At 34.7% G+C, this 24,517-nt stretch overlaps 1 protein-coding gene across 8 annotated transcripts in view; it reads left to right on the forward strand.

Moving 5' to 3' along the window:
• The window catches only part of AP3B1 (adaptor related protein complex 3 subunit beta 1), a 279,241-nt gene that overhangs the window by 117,484 nt on the left and 137,240 nt on the right, over positions 1-24,517 (forward strand). For all 8 annotated transcript variants that reach the window (XM_074384448.1, XM_074384437.1, XM_003920819.2 and 5 more), the window contains 6 exons: positions 5,126-5,223; positions 6,710-6,764; positions 6,851-6,922; positions 10,868-10,930; positions 14,482-14,614; positions 20,434-20,543. In XM_074384448.1, the coding sequence (XP_074240549.1) occupies positions 5,126-5,223; positions 6,710-6,764; positions 6,851-6,922; positions 10,868-10,930; positions 14,482-14,614; positions 20,434-20,543 (531 nt within the window). The remainder of the gene's footprint in view (positions 1-5,125; positions 5,224-6,709; positions 6,765-6,850; positions 6,923-10,867; positions 10,931-14,481; positions 14,615-20,433; positions 20,544-24,517) is intronic.

Consider the following 24,517-nt stretch of genomic DNA (forward strand, 5'->3'; position numbering starts at 1 on the left):
TTCCATTTCTATGAAGAAGGTCATTGGTAGCTGGATGGGGATAGCATTGAATCTATAAATTACTTTGGGCAATATGACCATTTTCACAATATTGATTCTTCCTAATGGTGAGCATGGAATGTTTTTCCATCTGTTTGTGTCCTCTCTTATTTCCTTGAGCAATGGTTTGTAGTTCTCCTTAGAAGATCCTTTACATTCTTTGTTAGTTGTATTCCTAGATATTTTATTCTCTTTGTAGCATGATTTGGCTCTCTGTTAATCTGTTATTGGTGTATAGAAATGCTTGTGATTTCTGCACATTGATTTTGTATTCTGAGACTTTGCTGAAGTTGCTTATCAGTTTAAGGAGATTTTCAGTGAGATGATAGAGTCTTCTAAATATACAATCATGTAGTTTGTAAAAGAGACAATTTGACTTCCTCTTTTCCTAGTTGAATACCCTTTCTTTTTTTTTTTTTTTCTTGCCTAATTGCTTTGGCTAGAACTTCCAATACTATATTGAATAGGAGTGATGAGAGAGGGCATCCTTGTCTAGTGTCAGATTTCAAAGGGAATGCTTCCAGATTTTGCCCATTCATTATGATATTGGCTGTAGGTTTGTTGTAAATAGCTTTTATTGTTTTAAGATATGTTCCTTCGATACCTAGTTTATTAAGAGTTTTTAGCATAAAGGGCTGTTGAATTTTGTCAAAGGCCTTCTCTGCATCTATTGAGATAATCATGTGGTTTTTCTCTTTGGTTCTGTTTATGTGGTGGATTACATTTATAGACTTGCGTATGTTGAACCAGCCTTGCATTCCTGGAATGATGCCTACTTGAGCATGATGGATAAGCTTTTTGATGTGCTGTTGCAATCGGTTTGCCAGTATTTTATTGAAGATTTTTGCATCTATGTTCATCATGGATATTGGCCTGAAGTTTTCTTTTTTTGTTGAGTCTCTGCCAGGTTTTGGTATCAGGATGATGTTGGTCTCATAAAATGATTTGGGAAGGATTCCTTCTTTTTGTGTTGTTTGGAATAGTTTCAGAAGGAATGGTACCAGCTCTTCTTTATACATCTGGTAGAATTTGGCTGTGAAACTGTCTGGACCTGGACTTTTTTTTGGTTGGTAGGCTATTAATTGCTGCCTCAACTTCAGCCCTTGTTACGGGTCTATTCAGGGTTTCAACTTCTTCCTGATTTAGGCTTGGTAGGATGCAGGTGTCCAGGAGTTTATGCATTTCTTCCAGGTTTACTGGTTTATGTGCATAGAGTTGTTTGTAGTAACCTCTGGTTGTAGTTTGTATTTCTGTGGAATCAGTGGTGATATCCCCTTTATTGTTTTTTTATTGCATCTATTTGATTCTTCTCCCTTTTCTTTTTTATTAATCTGGCTAGCGGTCTGTCCTGTTGATCTTTTCAAAAAACCAGCTCCTGGATTTATTTATTTTTTGGAGAGCTTTTTATATCTCTGTCTCCTTCATTTCTGCTCTGATCTTAGTTATTTCTTGTCTTCGGCTAGGTTTTGAGTTTTTTGATCTTGCTCCTCTAGCTCTTTCAATTTTGGTTATAGAGTGTCAAGTTTAGATCTTTCCTCACTTCTCATATGGGTATTTGTTGCTATAAATTTCCCTCTAGACACTGCTTTAAATGTGTCCCAGAGATTCTGCTACATTGTGTCTTCATTCTTCTTGGTTTCAAAAAACATCTTTATTTCTGCCTTCATTTCATTTTTTATCCAGTGGACATTCAGGAGCCAGTAGTTCAGTTTCCATGAAGCTATGAGGTTCTGAGTTAGTTTCTTAATCTGAGTTCTCATTTGATTGCCATGTGGTGTGAGAGACTGTTTGTCATAATTTCTATTCTTTTTCATTTGCTGAGGAGTGATTTACTTCCAATTATGTGATCAATTTTAGAGTAGGTGTGGTGCCGTGCAGTGCTGAGAAGAATGTATATTCTGTGGATTTGGCGTGTAGAGTTCTGTAGATGTCTATTAGGTCTGCTTGGTCCAGATCTGAGTTCAAGTCCTGGATATTTTTGTTAATTTTCTGTCTCTTTGATCTGTCTAATATTGACAGTGGAGTGTTAAGTCTACCACAATTATTGTTTGGGAGTCTAAGTCTCTTTATAGGTCATTAAGAACTTGCTTTATATACCTGGGTGCTCCTGTATTGGGTGTGTATCTATTTAGGATCATTAGCTTTTCCTGTTGCATTGGTTCGTTTACCATTATGTACTGCCCTTCTTTGTCTCTTTTGATCTTTTTTGGTTTAAAGTCCATTTTATCAGAGATTAGGATTGCAACTCCTGCTTTTTTTTTCTCTCCATTTGCTTGATAAATCTTTGTGTATCCCTTCATTTTGAGCCTATGTGTGTCCTTGCACTTGCGATGGGTTTCCTGAATACAGCACACTGATGGGTCTTGACTTTCTATCCAATTTGCCAGTCTGTGTCTTTTGACTGGGGCATTTAGCCCATTTACATTTAAGGTTAATATTGTTATGTCTGAATTTGATCCTGCCCGTTTTGCCTGTTCATTGATGCATTTTTTTTCATTGTGTTGATGGTCTTTACCATTTGGTATGTTTTTGGAGTGGTTGGTACTGGTTGTTCCTTTCCTTGTTTATTGCTTCTTTCAGGAGCTCTTGGAAGGCAGGCCTGGTAGTGACAAAATGTCTCAGCAATTGCTTGTCATTAAAGGATTTTCTTTCTCCTTCGCTTATGAAGCTTAGTTTGGCTGGATATGGAATTCTAGGTTGAAAGTTCTTTTCTTTAAGGATGTTGAATATTGGCCCCCACTCTCTTCTGGCATGTAGGGTTTCTTTGGAGAGATCTGCTGTGAGTTTGATGGGCTTCCCTTTGTGGGCGACCTGACCTCTCTCTGGCTGCCCTTAGCATTTTCTCCTTCATTTCAACCCTGGTGAATCTGACAATTATGTGCTTTGGGGTTGCTCTTCTTGAGGAATATCTTTGTGGTATTCTCAGTCTCAGTATTTCCTGGACTTAAGTGGTGCCCTGCCTTGCTAGGTTGGGGAAGTTCTTCTGAATAATATCCTGAAGAGTGTTTTCCAGCTTGGATTCATTCTCTCCATCACATTCAGGTACATCTGTACATTTTACACTCTCGGTATCAAAGAAACTTTAAACTTTTGGATTTCTAGATACTGAGGAAAAAGAGACTCATTTAGGCCTTTCAGATTTTGGACTACCCTAACATATTAGAACAGATAATATACCAAGTGGAAGCTAGAATTTTAAAGGCATTACCAAGTGGAAGCTAGAATTTTAAAGGCATTGACATATATAGAAAGTACAGTTTACTTTCTTATAGTAGGATTGGACTTTTATTCATAAGGAAAAAGGATTTACTATCTGTAAGACAGATTAAAATTAAGATTCAGCTTTCTTTTCTATCATTTACTAGTACTTATTAGCCAGGTATATACATTATTACTTTTTTAAAGTGACTGACCTTGGATCAGGTCAATCATTAACTGAGATTCTTTTATAAGATTCAAAATTCTGGAGAGTTTATTTTGTAACTAAATTGTATTTGTACTTTACAAGTGAAGAAATGATATATTCTTACATTCCTAAAATTCTCAACTAATGTCTTACAGCTATAAATCAAACTTGTAAGAAAGTACCAGAAATACAAAACAACAAATTTAGGACCCTGTATACTGTATTTTTTAAAACAGTTTTTTAGTTTTTGAAGAAACTTTTTTTTTTTAACTTCAAACACTCTCCTGTGCTGTATATTATTTAGGCATATGTATTAATGGAACTTTTGCCACATGTTTGTTCAAACTTTATGGACCAAGCAGAATTAAAGTATTGTTAGTGTGTCCTTTGAGCCAAAGACAGCATTGGTAACATCTGTAGCTATGTTTCTGCACTTGTCACTCTGAATCTGAGTATAGAGGCATGTAGGGGAAACAGTATTCTTATGTTTTGAAACAAAGAAATTCAGATCACCTTTTGTTTGTTTTGTTTTGTTTTGTTTCTTTGAGACAGTCTCATTCTGTTGCCCAGGCTAGAGTGCAGTGGCAGATCTCAGCTCATTGCAACCTCTGCCTCCCGGGTTCACATGTTTCTTGTGCCTCAGCCTCCCAGGTAGCTGAGATTGCAGGCATGCACCACTATGCCTAGCTAATTTTTTATTTTTAGTAGAGATAGCATTTCAGCATGTTGGCCAGGCTGGTCTCACGTTTGACCACAAGTGATCCACGTGCCTCGGCTTCCCAAAGTGTTGGGATTACAGGTGTGAGCCACCATGCGTAGTCTTTGAATCACCCTTATAATGGCTTGGAACCAAAAGCTCTTTTTAAGGTTCTGTGTTTTTTAAAAACAAGATTATTTTAAATGCTACTGCTATAGATGTATTTGTTTTAATGGAGTTTCTTTAATTGTAACTTAAATGTGCTGAGTTTTCTTTATTTCTACCTACTTGTTACTGTTATCCTGACTTCATTTAGAAAGGCATGCTTACAATTCTTAAAAAGCCCCAGTCTCAGAGCAGCAGCTGAGAAGCATGGAATTTTGAGTGTCTTGAGCTTTGCCGAGGAGCATGGAATTTTTAGTGTCTTGAGCAGTTCACTCACTGTCTCTTCTTTTCTGAGGATGTATTCGGTTCATAGCACTGCCATACATATTGCCATAAACTGAGTGGATTAAAACAACAGAAATTTATTGTGTCATGTTTCTGAAAGCCAGAAGTCTGAAATCAAGGTATAATCAGTATTGGTTCCTTCTGTACACTCTGAGGGAGAAACTATCTCTTTCCTAGCTTCTGGTGTTTTCCAGCAGTCCATGGCATTTCTTGGTTTATGGATGTATTACACAAATCATCTCCATCTTCACGTGGTCTTCGCTGTGTCTCTTTTTGTCCTTTTCAATCTCATTTCAATTCTTCCATTAATAATTTCTACAAAGACCCTACTTCCAAATAAGATTAGATTCTGAGGATAGAACTTGGCACTGGGGGTGCGGGACACTTCTTCAACTCAGTACAAAGAGTTAACATTTCATTTTATGTATCAGGAATTTGTAGGAGTTAGAGGAAATAATGTATAGGAATGGATTTTGAAGCTGTAGAGTGCTCTAGTGTTCATATTCCTGTTATTTTTATGCTTTATTTTGTAGGTGGTTATGGCAGTTGCTCAGTTGTATTGGCACATATCACCAAAATCTGAAGCTGGCATAATTTCGAAATCACTAGTGCGTTTACTTCGTAGCAATAGGTAGGTCATGATTTTATATATTTTTTTCTTTTGTATTCTTTCAAAAGTATGTTTGAACAAATAAAATCTTTCAGGCATTTAATACATAACTGACTATATTTTATCAGTCAGTAAGTTTTCATACTTAAGGGGATTATTATAAAAGTCTTTATACATTGATCTCAAACTTAAATACTGAAATTTTTTTTAACCTCAAGCCCAAAGAGATTGAAAATATTTTGTGACATAGTACTAGGCTGTCACTAGTAGCCTAGTGTTAGTGTTTGCTATTTTTAGGTATGGCAATAATGATGTTTGGGAGTTTTAGTAAATCTGGAATCACTGAAAAACTATTCCAAAGTACTATCGATTGACTTACTCAATGTATTAATACATGGTCTTATATAGAGAGCAATATGCATCCTAAGTTATATAGTGTATGCCAGAATTGTGCTTCCTGTAAAGCTGGAATATTTAATTACTCTGCTTTCCTGCACTTTAAAAAGAGAGCTGTATTTTTAATAGCTACTCATTTTAAAGATTGTACACTCTTAGTTTTAGATGGACAGAAATTAATTTTAATTTTACTTTCTTTAATTTTACCTCCTTATAATTCAGTGGTTTAGGTGAACAATTTAAACCAATTGGGTTTCCATGACATATAACATGAAAGTCATGATTTCAGGTTTAATTCAGACTTTTCTTTTGTTCTCTATGTTTAAGAATACCTTCGTTTTAGCTATTCGTCATACCTTGGTTGTTTTTCAGTACTTAGTTGTTTTAAATTTGAAACAATTTTTTTCACTGAGTGCTTGCTTCCACTAATTGGGTTGGTGGGGGGAATATTGCCCTTAACTGGAACTTAGTTCACAATTTTAGCTCTTGATTGGCTTTGTAACAAATGAGATGCCATTTCCTTTGTGTTCCTATTCTCCCTATCTATATCTTTATATCCCCAGCTATTATTTTGCTCTTTTGCTAGTTCAGTAATTTTTTTTTCCCCTATGGCTAGTTCAGAGGGTATCAGAAATATCTGGAGTGGATCTTTCACTTGAAGCCTTATACCAGATTCAGTTCTTTTATTAGATATTTGGATATAAAAATAACATGACTACTTTTTAAGTCTGGCCTTTGCCCTGGGCAGAATGAGTTATTTAATGAGTTTATAATAACACTGTGGTCATATTTACCCCATTAACCCTAAGAATACCTTCCTTGCATGTATTCAAAGTGGCTACAATGCTAACTTCATATTTTAGGAGTACTTTATGGTAATTTTTTTTAACTGTTCTTCATGATGAATCACATCTAATTTATTGGTACTTGATAGTAAAAGTGCATTAAAAAGAAGACACACATCTAAAATTTACTAAAAACTTTTCAGCATTACATTTAAGAGTCTCATTCGTTAAGAAATTATTGCTAATTCTTTTTCATTATTGTAGTGTTTACTCAAATATGTTTCATCGGAAAATATACCCAGTGAAAATTCTCTTCTGATTTCTAGGGAGGTGCAGTATATTGTCCTACAAAACATAGCAACAATGTCAATTCAAAGAAAGGTATGTACGTTCTGAACACATAATTTTAAGAGACACGTGCACACATTAGTATCATAATGTATTTAGTGTTAATTTTTATTATCTAGGGGATGTTTGAACCTTATCTGAAGAGTTTCTATGTTAGGTCAACTGATCCAACTATGATCAAGACACTGAAGGTATGTATGCTTTCATTTTTTAGATACTGTATGCTTTCATTTTTTAGATACTTTTAACACATTTATTTTGAAGAGATACTATCATAGCTTTTAGCATCTGCAGAATAGAGTCCTGCTTTTCAAAAAACATTGATACAATTAAGGGTTTTTCTTTATACTTTTCAATCTATATTATTATATAGTAGTTACTGTGGTACATTTTGATAATGTAAGTTTAAGCCATGCTACCTACAACTTGAATAACTCACAGATTACTAAAGGAGACAGGCGTTTAAATAAATAACTTTAGGCCCAAGCACAGTGGCTCATGCCTGTATTCCTAGCACTTTGGGAGGCTAAGGCAGGAGGATTGCTTGATGCCAGGAGATCAAGAGCAATCTGGGCAACAAGTGAGACTTGTTTTTTGACAAAAAAAAATCAGAATTAGCCAGGCGTGATGGCTCATGCCTGTAATCTTAGCTACTTGGGAGTCTGAGGTGGGCAGATTGCCTGAGCCCAGAAAGTTGAGGCTGTAGTGAGCCATTGATCATAACACTGCACTCCAGCCTGGGTGATAAAGACCCTACCTCTAACTAACTTATTTTAGTACTCTATGTTTTTAGTGATATAGGTACTTGAATTGAGTATTGTGAAGAACAGAAAGGTGGAGCTAATTCTCTGAGAGGTTTAGAAAAGATGATATTTGGGTGGATCTTAAAAGAATAATATTGTGAAATTTTTTCTTGGTTGTCAGGTTGGTTGGGAGGTTGAAAGGATAGAGTAGATGAAAAACACAATTTATGCTAAGACAAGGGATTATGAAAGAGCATTGTTTTCAGGAAGTAATAATTATGGTGTAGAACACAGAAATGTAAGTTTATAGTGATTAAAATAGTGTGACACTTACATAGAAAAGTAAGTGGAAAGAGTAGAAAGGCTAGAAACGTGCCCATACATGCAAAAATGTATTGTATACTAGAGGAGCTACTACAAACCAATGAGGAAAGGATGGATTATGGACTATTCAAGATTATTCAATATTAGAATGGTGCATTATTCATATGAAAACTGAGTTTAATAATAAAGTCTAAGTTATACCCTAATTCAAAGATATTTTACAAAAAAAAAAACTGGTTTATAATTAGCAAGAAGTGTCAAGGTCATGAAAGTTAAAAGAAAGACTGAGAAACTGTTTCGTACTAAAGGAGACAACTTAATACAGTATGTGATATTGAACTGGATCCTTTTATTATACATCACTGAGACAGTTATTGAAACTTAAATGCATAGTGACAATTGTGTGAAAGTAATGCATCAGTCTAATTACCTGATTTTCTTAGTTATATTGTACTCTGTTGGGACATGTCCTCGTTTATAGGAAATAAACACAAAAGTTTTTGGGATAATGTAGCATCAGACTGGCAGTTGTAGTTTCAAATGGTTCAGAAGAACAACAGCAGTTCTTTGTACTATACATGTAACCTTTTCATATATTTGAGATTGTTTTTAAAAAGTTGTCCAGCTGGATGCAGTGGTTCATGCCTATAATCCTAGGACTTTGGGAAGCTGAGGTAGAAGGATCACTTGAGCCCAGGAGTTGAAGACCAGCCTGGGCAACACAGCGAGATTCTATCCCTACAAAAAAACTGAGCGTACTGGTATGCACCTGTAGTCCCAGCTACTTGGGAGGCTGAGGTGGGAGGATTGCTTGAGCTCTGGAGGTTGAAGCTGCAGTGAGCCATGATGGCACCACTGCACTCCAGCCTGGGTGACAGAGTAAGACCTTGTCTCAAAAAAAAAAAAAAAAAAAAAAAAAAAAAAAAAAAAAAGTTGTCCAAAAAGTTAAAATATAGTGATCAAAATAAAAATTAAAAGATAATCTGGGAAAAATATTCCTAATACATGTGTCTGAATAAATGATTTGTACCCAGAATATGTAAAGAACTCCTCCTACAATCTGTGTCTTCTAGTTGGAGCATTTAGGGTATTTAAAATGTTTTAAATTTCAATAGGTTTTTGGGGAACAGGTGATGTCGGTTACATGAATAAATTCTTCAGTGGTGGTTTCTGAGATTTTGGTGCACCTATCACCCAAGCAGTGTACACTGTACCCAATATGTAGTCTTTTATTCCTTACCACCCCCACCCTTTTCTCTGAGCCCCCAAAGTCCAGTGTATCATTATTATGCCTTTTCATCCTCATAGCTTAGCTCCCACTCATTGTATGAGTGAGAACATACGATACTTGGTTTGCCATTCCTGAGTTACTTCACTTCACTACGGTTACTTAGAAAGAATAGTAGTTTCCAATTCCATCTGGTTTCTGTGAATGCCATTATGTTGTTCCTTTTTATAGCTGAGCAGTATTCCATGGTGTGTGTGTGTGTGTGTGTGTGTGTGTGTGTGTGTGTGTATATATATATAGGTTTAACATGTTCTTTATCCACTCATTGATGGATGGGCATTTGGGCTGGTTCCATGTTTTTGCAGTGCAAATTGTGCTGCTATAAACATGCATATGTAAGTATCCTTTTTGTATAATGACTTCTTTTCCTCTGGGTAGATACCTACTAGTGGGATTGCTGGATGAAATGGTAGTTCTGCTTTTAGTTTTTTTTAGGAATCTCCACACTGTTTTCCATAGCGGTTGTACTAGTTTACGTTCCCCCCAACAGTGTAAAAGTGTTGCTTTTTCACCTCATGTATTATTTTTTGATTTTTTGACTATGGCCATTCTTGCTGGAGAGAGGTGGTTTTGCATTGCGGTTTTGATTTGCATTTTCCAAATAATTCGTGATGTTGAGGATTTTTCCATATACTTGTTGGCCATCTGTATATCTTTGAGAATTGTCTATTCATATCCTTTGCTCACTTGGTGGTGGGATTGTATTTTTCTTGCTGATTTGATTTCTTTATAGATTCTGGATGTTAGTCCTTTTTTGTATGTGTAGACTGTGAAGATTTTCTCCCACTCTATGAGTTGTTAACTCTGCTGATTATTTCTTTTGTAGTGCAGAAGCTTTCTAGTTTTTTAAATTAAATCCCATCGATTTATCTTTATTTTTATTGCATTTGTTATTGGGTTTGGGTCGTGAAGTCTTTGGCTAAGCCAGTGTCTACACGGGTTTTTCTGATGTTATCTTCTAGAACCTTTATGCTTTCAGGTCTTAGATTTAAGTCTGTGATTCATCTTGAGTTGAATTTTGTGTAAGGTGAGAGATGAGGATCCAGTTTCATTCTTCTACATGTGGCTTGCCAATTATCATGGCACCGTTTGTTGAATAGGGTGTCCTTTCCCCATTTTGTGTTTCTGTTTGTTTTATCAAAAATCAGTTGGCTGTAAGTATTTGGCTTTTAAAAATGTAATTATTAATCTGAATATATTTGTGTTCACATCTTGATTTGCTTGTCTGTTCTTTTTTTGTGGTTTTCTTAAGATTAAATATTTTTTATTAGTAATTTTTTTTATAAGCCCATTGGAGATTATGCATTCTTTATATCTATAAATCCAGAAGAGAGAATTACAGTGTCTGAGTATTTGGGATGGTAGACTGTAGGAGAACAAATGAAAAGAATTGGTATCTGGAAAACAGATGTATTAACATGGAGGGAAAATTGTTTTCTAACTTTACTAAAAGAGAAAAGCCAAACTAGAGTAAATTGTTTAGGTTAATTAGATATAAATTGTAAGTTTCTACTGGAAAAACAACTAGTGAAGATGTTGGCTTCTCCTTTTTTGAATTTTTTTCAAAGCCTAGTAATTGTCTAGTATCTGTTTGTAGACATAAGAAGGTAGACTAAGTTGGCCTGAAGGGTATAAGGGTATAAGTTGGCCAGCCTTATCACGTTGGTGACAGTGTGATTGTTAAAAGTAGAAGTAAATTTCCAATTAAATGCCTGTACTCTATTAAATTCATCTTGCTACCTTTGTTTTAAAATGTTTACTTTCTCTTTTTTCTACGATAGCTTGAAATTTTGACAAACTTGGCAAATGAAGCCAACATATCAACTCTTCTGCGAGAATTTCAGGTTTGTGTATAGTGCTAATTATAAAATAACTTCTAAAATATACATTCAGTCTTAAATATGTATCTTTTTCTATCTAGAAATATGTAATTATTTACATAAAATAGTGATTGGGACAAGATTGACAACTAATAAATTAATTTATAAGAATAAACATTAATTACATATTTATAATTTAAGGGAAACAACTTTCTCTTTCATATTTTCATAGACTTTGAAGGACTTTGGTTTATAACTCTGTCTTTGTTTGAAATTTTATTTCTGTTAAGAACTTCATCTTTTTGTGCTGCCAGCATCAAGAGTCCTTTCTATACTCTGCAGTAATGAAAATGGCTTCATTTCTTAACTGGTTGTTTCTGTTTTATTTACCTATTACTGTTTTTGACACTGCCCTCTTAGCCTCATATATAGCTCAAAAAAATTTGCTTATAATTGCCCCACTGTTATTTTTAAAATTGCTTTTTAAATTTTGATTTGTTTTATTGTATTTTTATACCATACATATTGACAAATGAGAATCTTCCTAGCTGTATTTCCCCCCAAAATATTACCCAAATTACTTCAAGGACATCATACCCTTAATGATGGAAAGGTCATCTCTGAAAGCCTTAGTGGTAGAGCACAGCAATAGAAAACTTTATATCAATATTAGGAGTTTTATGTTCCATTGTCTGTTTTCTTAACAAAAATATACCACATACTATGCACTAATCACAGTGTTTTTTAAAAATCAACTTCCCAGCCTTTAGAGATGTATTTTTTGCCATAGTTATCCCATATGCTGATATTAAATTTCTTTTTAGCTATATGACACTATATCACAATTTCTTTTTAGCTATGTGATTTTAAAACTTTTTTACAGGAATAGTAGAATAATATGACATGTCCATAATTTATATTTTCATAACCCGGATTACTTTCATGTTGTGTATTTTTCTAGAAAATTCCTTAAACAATTAAGATGTCCTGGAAATATACTCATATTTATATGCCAGAAAATATAGTATCTTAACTTCTTATTCAGTAATCTTATAGCTATAGATCATTGCTTGAATTTGATTTTCACTTTATTCTTATAATTTTATTTATTTAAAGTATTGGTCTTTGGGTTTATTCTTGTTCCTTTCCTGTTGTCCTGTCTAGTCTCTTTGGCTGTTCCCTCACTGTCCACTTTTTGCTTATATCAAGTCTCCCGGGATTGTAGGAAAGGAAACTTAGATAATCTTATGGAATGGGTTGTATAGAGGGTACATTATGAGACCTGTTTCAAAATATTGGTCATCTAGTCTTTCCATTTAATATCAGGATGTTTAATAAGATCCGTTTTTCAGCCAAACTTTTAAGTATGTTTTTTCATGTATTCATTTTTACCACTCCCTAAATGTGTGCCTTCTTTTTTTTTTTTTTGAGACAGAGTTTCACTCTTGTTACCCAGGCTGGAGTGCAATGGCGCGATCTCGGCTCACCGCAACCTCAGCCTCCTGAGTAGCTGGGATTACAGGCACACACTACCATGCCCAGCTAATTTTTTGTATTTTTAGTAGAGATGAGGTTTTACCATATTGACCAGGATGGTCTCGATCTCTTGACCTCGTGATCCACCTGCCTCGGCCTCCCAAAGTGCTGGGATTACAGGCTTGAGCCACCGCACCCGGCCAATGTGTGCATTCTTTAGATGTTTGTGTTATCCTGATAGTTATGTGACGTTTGCTTTTAGTAACTTTTTGGGTAAAATAGGGAATGTTTCTAAAAACTCATAAATATATTTTTTTTGGTTAAGGAAATTAAATAATCTATTTGGGAACAGTTTTAAATATAATTGGTCTTGCCTTCATGGAACTAGGAGAGTTGAATTAATTTAATTTATTTCTTCAACATTTAATCATCTTGGTACCGTTTTTAGCAAATTTGTATTATTTTTAAAGGTATCTTAAGATTTTCTCCTCCGTTTGTCATTTAGACACCCCTTAAATGTATATACTTTTTTTTGCATTTTTGATAACCATAGTGTTAATTTTCCATTGTATACTTCTTATTTGAGGTTGGGAATCTTTCTTAAAAATGTTAACTATAAAAGACATTTCAATTTCATATATATGATATAAAATATAAATATGCATATTAAAAGTACATTTATTTCTGTAAGCAATGGAGGCTTTCCTCATTTGAAAATTAGGAAAGTTCTAACCAAAGTGAAATCCTCTAGGGCTATTGTAAATTTTGTAAAGATCTTTTTTTTTTTTTTTTGAGACGGAGTTTCACTCTTGTTATCCAGGCTAGAGTGCAATGGCGCGATCTCGGCTCACCACAACCTCTGCCTCCTGAGTTCAGGCAATTCTCCTGCCTCAGCCTCTTGAGTAGCTGGGATTACAGGCACGCGCCACCATGCCCAGCTAATGTTTTGTATTTTTAGTAGAGAATGGGTTTCACCATGTTGACCAGGATGGTCTCGATCTCTTGACCTCGTGATCCACACGCCTCGGCCTCCCAAAGTGCTGGGATTACAGGCTTGAGCCACACCGCACCCGGCCCCGTATTTTGTTTTTGTTTATACACTTTTTTTTTTTTTTTTTTGAGAGGGAGTTTTGCTCTTATTACCCAGGCTGGAGGGAGTGCAATGGCGCAGTCTCGGCTCACCGCAACCTCTTCCTCCTGGGTTCAAGCAATTCTCCTGCCTCAGCCTCCTGAGTAGCTGGGATTACAGGCACGCGCCACCATGCCCAGCTAATTTGTTGTATTTTTAGTAGAGACGGGGTTTCGCCATGTTGACCAGGATGGTCTCCATCTCTTGACCTCGTGATCCACCTGCGTCGGCCTCCCAAAGTGCTGGGATTACAGGCGTGAGCCACCGCGCCCGGCCTCTGTAAAGATCTTTTAACTTCCTGTTGTTAAATCAGTGATTTATTTCTTAATTTTTAAGTTCTATATATACATCCTTTATAGTATATTTTAAAAGCATGCTTTAAAAAAAAACCTATTTCAAAATATGGTATTTTATTTTATTGTAAACTGAGTATTTAAAGTCTTTATTGAAATACTCACTGTTAACTTTTATTGTTTTACAATCATTGTGATAGATTTTAAAGTAAAATGTTTGTAAATAGCCTACTAGTCCCTTTCTTTCTTTTCTCCCAATTTTTAGATTTAGTGTTTCTGAAAAAGTGACCCTTTTTTTCGTAGATTCACAGATGCTGCTGGTAAATGAACTGAAACCTCCAAAGAGAGAGTTCTCATCATCTCTTTCAACCTTGCACTTAAACTAATTGCTGTCTTTGGGTGACTGCTCCCTACTATCTGTTTTGGAGCCTCAAGCCACTGTGGCCACACGTGAGTGAGCCTGGCTTGAAAATGTGCTTCTTCCATGGGCACATTCTTTAAGTAAAAAAATCAAAACAAAATGAAATTAATCTACATCATCACTTGGTCCTCATATTGTGCTTATGAGAAGTTTATGTACTCTGGAATTCTTATATGTTGACAAAGCTTAATATAATAGGGTTTTTGGTTAACTTGATAATACCAATGTGTAAATTAATTGAAATAATATCTTTTAGACCTATGTGAAAAGCCAGGATAAACAATTTGCAGCAGCCACTATTCAGACTATAGGCAGATGTGCAACCAACATCTTGGAAGTCACTGACACGTGTCTCAATGGCTTGGTCTGTCTGCTATCCAACAGGGATGGTAAGTTCACAGTTTCATTTTATTTTCTGTTGATTTATAGTTTGGATATTCTTGATATTATTTCCAAGTTGTAACCTTTTTTAACTTTGCATTTTAGCTTTTCCAGGTATATCAGTAGTATGCTCACAATAAAGTAGCATTTTATCCTTTAAACACACATAAATATGCATATTCTGAGTTGTTTTTTTTTTTTAAGTAAAATAGGTAGTTAACTAGCAGGTAGTATTTGTTTTACTCCCACAGATAAAAGAAAATTTGTTTTACTTCTTTATAATTTAATCACTGCGATTGTATCCTTTTTACTGCATTTTAATGATATGTAAGTCATGCATAATATTGGTTCACCTGCAGAGGGTGCTAAAAGCAGGCAAATGACTATAACATGGAGAAGTGACTAGATCAAAAAATACATTAACTGTATACCTTCAACATTTTTTTCCTCAGAAATTCACATAATTATTTTATATTCAAGATTAACCAGATTTAAAAGCCACCAATTTGGAGCAGCTTCATGTTTTTAAGCCAAACAATATCTAAATGTTTGGCTTAAAAACAATATGGAATCTAGATTCCATATTGTTTTGTGGCAAAGCCTCAGTTATTTCTATGGATAAGACTTTAAAATGAATGAAGCCACTTAGAGAAAGAAAGAAAAACAAGCCACCTTTACCTTTAAAATAATTTTATTTAGAGGACTTTTATTATAATTATATATTTAATTACAATGAGACTTTTTTAGGAAAAGCGTAATTTTCTGTGCAATATCATTAAAATTATATGTGGAATTAAAAATATACTTATGTCTATGTCATGTGTAGATACGAACGTATATGATATAGCAGCCCATGAGATAAAACAACAAAATTGATTACATTTTATTTGAAAAATAACCTTTTAGTAGTACAAGAATCCTATTATCCCTAATTATCTTTTCCCACATGTAGCTATCTTTAGAAAATAACATTGTTGAAAGTATTCTGATGAAAAACATTGGAACAAAATTTTTCCCAGATAACATTGACTTTTGCTGTGAGTGTAAAATTTTAAACTTGCACCTGTAAACTCAAGATATTATGACGGAATATTTTTCTACATGTAGTATTAAAACTCCAACTAAATGCTGACAAAAATTATCAAGAAGATAGGTTTAAAAATTTTTTTGTCTCTACAAAGTAGATGGTGGAGATAGGATGATAAATATCATTTACTCTATTTCTTTCTACTTTGAACAGTAATCCTTTTGTCTCTGTTTCTTTGTCACAGGTTAAAGTGTGATTTTAAGAATGTGTTTTAAAGAAATTTTCCTGTGTCTTTAATAATGACTTTCTTTTTGACCAAATAAAATATACACCTTGGGAAAATAACTTTGTACCATTAAAGATTATGAGCCAAGGTTTACCAGGGCATTTGTTCTTTTACAGTTTAGTTGCATACAAAAAGCACTAGAAATTAGTTAGAACACTGATTAGTTCATTCAAATACAAAATGTATTTCAAATTTTCTCAATTTTATTTTTTGACTTTTTTTTTCTTCTCATGGAAAATTTCAGGCTTTGGATTTTAAAGCAGTTATTTCTGCTTCAGGTTTAATTTCTCAAAAAGTATTTTTATTGACTTTAAAAAAGATAAATATTCTACCCCTATATCACTTTTAAGGGAAGACTAGATTGTTTCATAATTAGAAAATGAAAGACTAATATTATATATACTCTCAAAAAGTAGGAGGATCTACTAATTTAAATTTTGATATTTTAATGTTCAGGCATTTGTTTTGATAAAACTCAACCATGGTTTTTTTTTTTTTCCCTGTAGTTTCAATTTTAACAAACTTAAATTGTATTGTTAGATTATATTTGCATAATCATCATTAGCCCATAATACCTGATTAATTATCTCCGTATTACATATGCTACACTATTTTTTGTAGTTTGGAAGTCTGGCTCAGTAAAAGTGAGAGATAAAACAAGTAAGGAAAATACTTATATCAAAATTAGTAACATAAAAGAAAATCATAATATTTTTAACTTTAACATAGCCATCCTGACAATAGAGCCCCTTCCTCTTTGTATTAAAAGATCTACTTTTAAGAATAAATACTATGAGAGAAGCTTCAGTTTCTTTAAAATCTGTAAGATCTTTTGAGGCTCTAGGAATCTGTGATTCTTTGATTTTATATTGAAATGAATACCTCATTGTCTCTTCAAATAATGAATCCTTAAACCTCAGGGACAACATTTGGGCTCAATTGTTTTTATATATGTTTAATATATTTCTCCTGGACCTCTAGTTTTGTATGTGTGTTGTTAAGAACTTTTCTAAGCAGACTTGATACTTGCCCTAAAACAGTCCATTATTACTCTGTAAGATTAATGTGATAAATTTTTTGGATCTTTAGTAAGAGAAATCTACATTTCAGTTGACTCAGGTAATTTATTTTAGGTAACATATTAGCAAAATTTACTTTCTTGAGTAACCTTATTGCCAGCTACTCTAAATTAAAAGGAATGAGGGAGAAGACTTTGTTTTTGTTTAGTTTTTCAAAATTCAGTAAGCATTTACTGAAGACTTAAATCACTGTTGTGATCATGGCTCACTTAAATCAGTTGAGATATTTAATAAATGTTTATTAATGAGTATATTAATAGGACATTTATTTAACTTATAAAAGGTTCCTGCCTTTATAGAGCTAATAGTCTATCGGAGGGACATAGTAATATAAGACAAGTATATCACAGTCTTGGTGACCACTTACTTTCTTGCCAGCTATTTGCTTACATGTAGGACTATCCCACCTATGTTGAATGTTGCGGCTATCCTGAGTAAAATACCCCAATCTACCTGTGCACCCAATTCTTCATTTGTAAAATGAGTATGATAGTAGACTACTTCTTAGAGTTAAGTCCATTAAGTTTTGTTGAGGATAAGGAGGAAATTGGGAAAAATCTAAAACATTGGATCATTTTGTGCTTCTGATAAAGTAGCACCAAAGTGCTGAGGCCTTTGGAAACCGAGAGGTAGCATAAAGGAGTAGAGTGGAATTACCTGAGGGGAATGAGAAGGCACCTGTGGTAGGCAGAATTATTGTGCTCCAAAGATGCCGAGAACCTGTGAATATTACCTTACATGGAAAAAATGACTTCACAGATACGATTAAGTCAAGTTTCTATGCATGGGGAGATTATGTGGATGGACCTAATGTTATCATGTGGGTCTTTATAAGGTAAAGAGAGAGGCAAATCAGTCAGAAGATGTCAGAAGGTCAGGGTGATGTGACTGTTGGAAGAGGTCGTTGAACCAAGGAATGTGGGCAGCCTTGACAAGTTGGAAGGAGGAAGGAACAGATTTCCCATAGAACTTCCAGAGAGAACACAGCCCTGTTGACAAGTTGATATTAGCCCCATAAGATCTATGTTAGACTTCTAATTCTAGAACTGTACAGTGATAAATTTGCATCTTTTTAAGCCACTATGTTTTTAGTAATCTGTGACAGCAACAATAGGAAACTAAATAGAGTTCCTAAAGATAAATGATGCCAAACACATATTTCAACCATAGCCATTCCTGCCTCTGCATGTAAATAATTAAGTTATGCAACATTTTTTTTTCTTACTTAGGCTAGTTTTGCAATAATGTATTTTAAAAATATAAATTTGATATACTATGGATTCTTTAAAACCACACTTACCAAATTTTGTTTTTCACAGTAATTACATTTATTTTTCTACTAGAGTGTAAGTTTGATGAGGGCAGAATCTCATTCTGATTTACCTTTGCTTTCCATATAGCATCCGGAGGTAATCTGTATAGAAGTAATACTTGCTTATAATAACATAGAACATATATAGATAAAATGTACATCCTAATTCTAAGTCTGAATTCTGGACAAAGTCATATAATTCCAGTGCCTCTCTCTTCATGTTTAAAATTATAGTAATAAGGTACCTGCCTTATGTTATTTTGAGAACGAAATGAAATTTTATGTCATTTTGTAAACTAAAGCATTAATATTAGTTAGCTTTTAGTTAAATCATACTAGGTTTTGTTTTTTTTTTTTCATTTCTCACTCTGTCACCCAGGCTGGAGTGCAATGTTGTGATCATGGCTCTACTTACCTGGGCCCAGGTGATTCTCCTACCTCAGCCTCCTGAATAGCTGATACTGTAGGCACATGCCACAACTCCTAGCTAATTTTTTGTTTTTTGTAGAGATGGGGTTTGCCATGTTGCCCAGGCTGGTCTCAAACTGCTGGGTTCAAGCCATCCTTCCACCTTGGCCTCCCAAAGTGCCCAGTCAACATTAGTTAATTTATTATTCCTATGGATAAACAGGTAAACCATTTGAAATACATATATTTACTAATGATTAGAATGATGAATTTTGTTTATATTCTTAAAGGGAGCTTCATAAAAAATACATTTCAGTAAAAAAGAGTAATACAACACAAATCATGATATTTCTAATATAATATTAAACTTTTGTGCTATGGGAATTTGTGCCAGGGGAATTCCTAATAGCCATGAAGCCGTTAATAAAAATATCAAAATAATAAGTAAAGACAGTGTCGATTTATTTTTTTCACATCACCAGCATTAATAACACTTTATGTAAGATTCATTCCATAAGGTCAGGTTCTCAGGTGAGTTATATTACATTTCTTTACCAGTACCACCAAAAAGTAACTGGACCAGTGATTGGCCAGTTTTGTATGATAACTCAATCCTATAATCCCAATTTGAGGATCTGCTTTCTATCCATTTCCGGTAGCAGTTGCTGTATTAGTTAAGGCACTGGCAAGAAACAGGTAGGATACTTAAAAGAGATGATTGAAGCAAATTTAGTGAATAAACTATTCATAAAGTGTGGGCAGGATTAAGGGAAACAACAAGGTATGATGTAACACCTAGGAACTAACAGGCTATCAACAGTGGGAGGCCTTTACTATACCTAGGATTGAAGGGAAGGGGTATGAGGAGCTGGAGTAGTGACCAAATCCTGCAGGAGAGAGCCGCTCGCAGTGCCTTCAGTAGGGAATTGCGTGTGATACCAGGGAGAGGAGGCAGGCAGAGTAGGGATCCAGTATAAGAAATATCTCCCCACACCCCCATCTCCTGCTGAAGCTTTCTATTGACTAAACAACAGCTATAAGCCAGGGCCAAGGGAGTCTGGTTGAGGCAGTCTACAGGTAGGCCTCTTAGGGCACAGTGCTAGGGAGAGAAGGTCAGAGTGGACTTAGAGAACACATAGAGACAGTCCAGCTCACAATGCCATGCTTTCTGGCTTTGCAGTCCGTGCTATTTCTATAGTAACATCTTTCCTACCATCACTAATCTTTACTACTCACTTTTCTGGACATTTCACTTAAGGATTTTTTTTTTTTTTTCATTTTCTTAGTTTTCTGTTTTCTACAGAAGAGGGAAAATGTTGTTTAGATTGTAGGTATTTGATTCCAACTATATAATTTATAGGAATAAAGGAACAATATTGGAGGGCTCTGGTTAAAAGGCAAAGACATAGATCACTACGATAAGCAGCATAATCCAACCTCTTTTGCTTTCTTGACCTAAAGATGCAGAGATAAGAAAGGAATTACACAAGCTAGGAGACAACAGCAGAGGTTAGAAATTAAAGTTAACTCTTCTAGTTAAGACTGATGTTCACCCCTCAAATTTGGAAGTGTACTCATGGTTATACTTTTTACATAGTCTTTTAAGACATGTATTAAATAGAGTGTTTTTCTAATTTAAGTTTACGTTTTACCAAGCATATTGCATTTGAATTGAATTATACATATTTAGTATGAATAATTTCTATCTTTTTCAGAAATAGTTGTTGCTGAAAGTGTGGTTGTTATAAAGAAATTACTGCAAATGCAACCTGCACAACATGGTGAAATTATTAAACATATGGCCAAACTCTTGGACAGTATCACTGTGAGTATCAATTAAGAGATGTGTGCTGAATTTTTTTCAATAAGTTGTAGTTTTGTTATAATAAATGGTCAGCCTAAAGGGAAGTGGTTAGGAGAGCTGAACTGTCTGGATTCCAATGCTGAGATTCTAAGATTTCTTGCTGTTATAGGAGGGAATTACAAATCTGAATAGGGGGAAGGATAGAATGAGCCTTATAGTATTAGATTGGCATTGGAGATAGCAGTGTGGGTTTTACATATCAATAGCTGGGTAAGTATATACACATGTACATGTATCATAAATGAATATACTCTTTCCCAGAGCTGTCCTTTGAGAGGAGTTAGAAACAATACCAGTAAGCACACTTTGTGCACAGATCTTGTTTTTTTTTTTAATTGAGATATAATTTTATAATACCCTTTTGAAGTGTATCATTGGTTTTTGGTGGACTTGTAAGTTGTGTAACCATCACCAATATGTAATTGCAGGACATTTTCATCATCCCTTAAAAAAAATTCTGTATCTGAGACTCTCCAGCCTCCCTTTGCTCTATCCCCTGGACACTACCAATTTACTTTTTTGTCTTCATGGATTTGCCTTTTCTAGATAATATGGAGCCTTTTGTTTCTGGCATCTTTCACTTAGCATGTTTTCAAGGTTCATGCATGTTGTAGATTATAATACTTCATTCCTTTATATGGTAGATCTTAGTTTTTAAATACAAATCCTGAAGGGTGGAGCAAGATGGCCAAATAGAAAGCTGCACTGATTGTCGCCCCTGCAGGAACACCAAATTTTAGCAACTAATTACACACAAAAAAGCAACATTGTAGGAACCAAAAATCAGGTGGGCAATCACAGTGCCTGGTTTTAACTTTATATTGCTGAAAGAGGCACTGAAGAGGATGGGAAAGACAGTCTTGCACTGCCGGTGCCACTGCTCTCCCATCCCCTGGCAGAAGCAGGGTGGCATGGAGAATCTCTGCACTTGGGGGAGGGAGAGCACAGTGGGAAGAGAACAAGAGTTTCTGCCTGGTGATCTAGAGAATTCTCCCATATTTATCCAAGCCCACCAAGGTGGTACCTCTACTAGTCTACAGGAATCACAATATTGTTGGGCTTGAGGTCCAAGTCCCTTTGAATAACCTGGAAAGCCTTCTTAAGTAAGATAGGCACAAACAAGCCCAGACTGTGAAGACTACAATAAATACCTAACAATGCCCAGAAACGGATGAACATCCATAAGCGTCAAGACTATCCAGGGAAATAAGATGTCACCAAATAAACTAAGGCATCGGGGGCCAATACTAGAGAAACAGAGAGATACATAACCCTTCAGACAGGAAATTCAAAATAACTGTCTTGAGAAAACTCAAAGAAATTAAGATAACACAGAGAAGGAATTTAGAATTCTAGCTGATAAATTTAACTGAGATTGAAATAGTTAAGAATAAAGCAGAAATTCTAGAGTTGAAAAATGCAGTTGATATACTGAAGATTGCATCAGGGTCTCTCAGTGGCAGAGTTTATCAAGAAGAAGAATCAGTGAGCTTGAAGACAGGTTCTTTGAAAATATAGTCAGAGGAGACAAAAGAAAACAGAATAGAAAAGAATGACGCATACCTGCAAGATCTTAAAAATAATCTTAAAAGGGCAAATCTAAGAGATATTGGCCTTACAGAGGAAGTAGATAAAGAGGTAGGGATAGAAAGTTTATTCAGAGGAATAATATCAGAGAACTTCCCAAACCTAGAGAAAGATGTCAGCGTTCAAAAACAAGCAGGTTATAGAACATTAAGCAGATTTAACCCAAAGAAGCCTACCTCGAGACATTTAATAATCAGAATCCCAAAGGTCAAGGATAAACAAAGGATCCTAAAAGCAGCAAGAGAAAAGAAATCACATACAATTGAACTCTAATACATGTGGCAGCAGACTTTTTAGGGGAAACCTTATAGGCCAGGGGAGAGTGGCATGACATAAAGTACTGAAGGAAAACAACTTTTACCCTAGAATAATGTATCCAGTGAAAATATCCTTCAAATATGAAGGAGAAATAGAGACTTCCGCAGACAAACAAAAGCTGAGGGATTTCATCAACACCAGACCTGTCCTACAAGAAATGCTAAAGGGACCTCTTCAATCTGAAAGAAAAGGATGGTAGTAAGCAACAAGAAATTATTCAAAGGCACACAATTCAATAGTAATAGCATGTACACAGGAAAGCAGAGTATTATAAGACTAGAATTGTGGTGTGTAAAGTACTCATGTCTTGAGTAGAAAGACTAAAACTATGAACTGATTAAACATAGCTACAACAACTTTTCAAGACACGGACAGTACAATAAGACATCATTAGAAACAACAAAAAGTGAAAAAGCAGGATAGATATTTTATTAGTTTTCTTTTTGCTTGATTGTGTATGCAAACAGTGTTGTCATCAGTTTTAAATAATGGACATATTAATAAGATAGTATTTGCAAGCTTCATTGTAACTCTAATCTAAAAACATTCAATGGATACAGAAGAAAATAAACAAGATATTAAATCATACCACCAGAGAAAACATTAAAAGGAAAACAGGAAGAAAGGATGGAAGGAAGAGAAGAACACAAAACAACCAGAAAACAAGTAACAAAATGGCAGGAGTAAGTCTTTACTTATCAATAATAACATTGAATGTAAATGGACTAAACTCTCCAATCAAAAGACTTAGAGTTACTGCATGGATAAAAAATCAGGGCCCAATGATCTGGTGCCTGTAAGAGGCACACTTCACCTATAAAGATGTACATAGAGTGACAATAAAGGGATGGAAAAAGACATTCCATGCTGGTGGAAACCAAAAAAGAGCAGGCATTTCTATACTTATATCAGACAAAATAGATTTCAAGACAAAAAGTGTAGGAAGATACAAAGAAGGTCATTATGTAATGATAAAGCAAGAGGATATAACAACTTTAAATATATATGTTCCCAACACTGGAGCACCCAGATATATAAAGCAAATGTTATTAGAGCAAAGGTAGACCTCAATACAATAGTAACTGGAGATTTCAACACTCCACTTTCAACATTGGACAGATCTTCCAGAGAGAATATCAACAAAGAAGCATTGGATCTAATTTGCACTATGCACCAAATGGATCTAATAGATATTTACAGAAAATTTCATCCAAGAGCTGCAGAATACACGTTGTTTTTCTCAGCACATGGATTATTCTCAAGGATAGAGCATATGTTAGGTCACAAAACAAGTCTTAAAACATTAAAAAAATAATAACATCAAGCATCTTATCTGACCAGAGTGGAATAAAAACTAGAAATCAGTAAGAAGAGGAATTTTCAAACAATACAAACATATGGAAATTAAACAATGTGTTCCTGAAGGGCCAGTGGGTAAATGAAGAAATTAAGAAGGACACTGAAAAATTTCTCGAAACATATGATAATGGAAACCCAACCTACTAAAACCTATGGGATACAGCAAAAGCAGTACTTAAAGGGAAGTTTATAGCTATAAATAAGGGCCTACATCAAAAAAGAAGAATAACTTCAAGTAAATAATAAATAATGATGTATCTTAACTAGAAAGGCAAGAGCAAATCAAACCCAAAATTAGTAGAAGAGATAATAAAAATCAGCAGAACTACAATCGGAGGTGAAAAAGGAGATGTTACAACTGATACTGCAGAATTTCAAAGGATCATTAGTGGCTGCTATAAGCAACTATATGCCAGTAAATCGGATAATCTAGAGGAAATGGAAAACTTCTTAGACACAAATGACCTCCCAAGTTTGAACTATGAAGAAATCCAGTATCTGAACAGACCAATAACAAATAACAAGATTGAAACCGTAATAAAAATTCTCTCAGTAAAGAAAAACCCAGGATCCGATGGCTTCACTGCTAAATTCTACCAAACGTTTAAAGAAGAACTAATACCAATTCTACTCAAACTATTCCACAAAATAGAAGAAGAAGGAATACTTCC

The sequence above is a fragment of the Saimiri boliviensis genome, chromosome 1 (genome assembly GCF_048565385.1).
Source record: "Saimiri boliviensis isolate mSaiBol1 chromosome 1, mSaiBol1.pri, whole genome shotgun sequence".
In the NCBI taxonomy this organism is placed as follows: Eukaryota; Metazoa; Chordata; class Mammalia; order Primates; family Cebidae; genus Saimiri; species Saimiri boliviensis.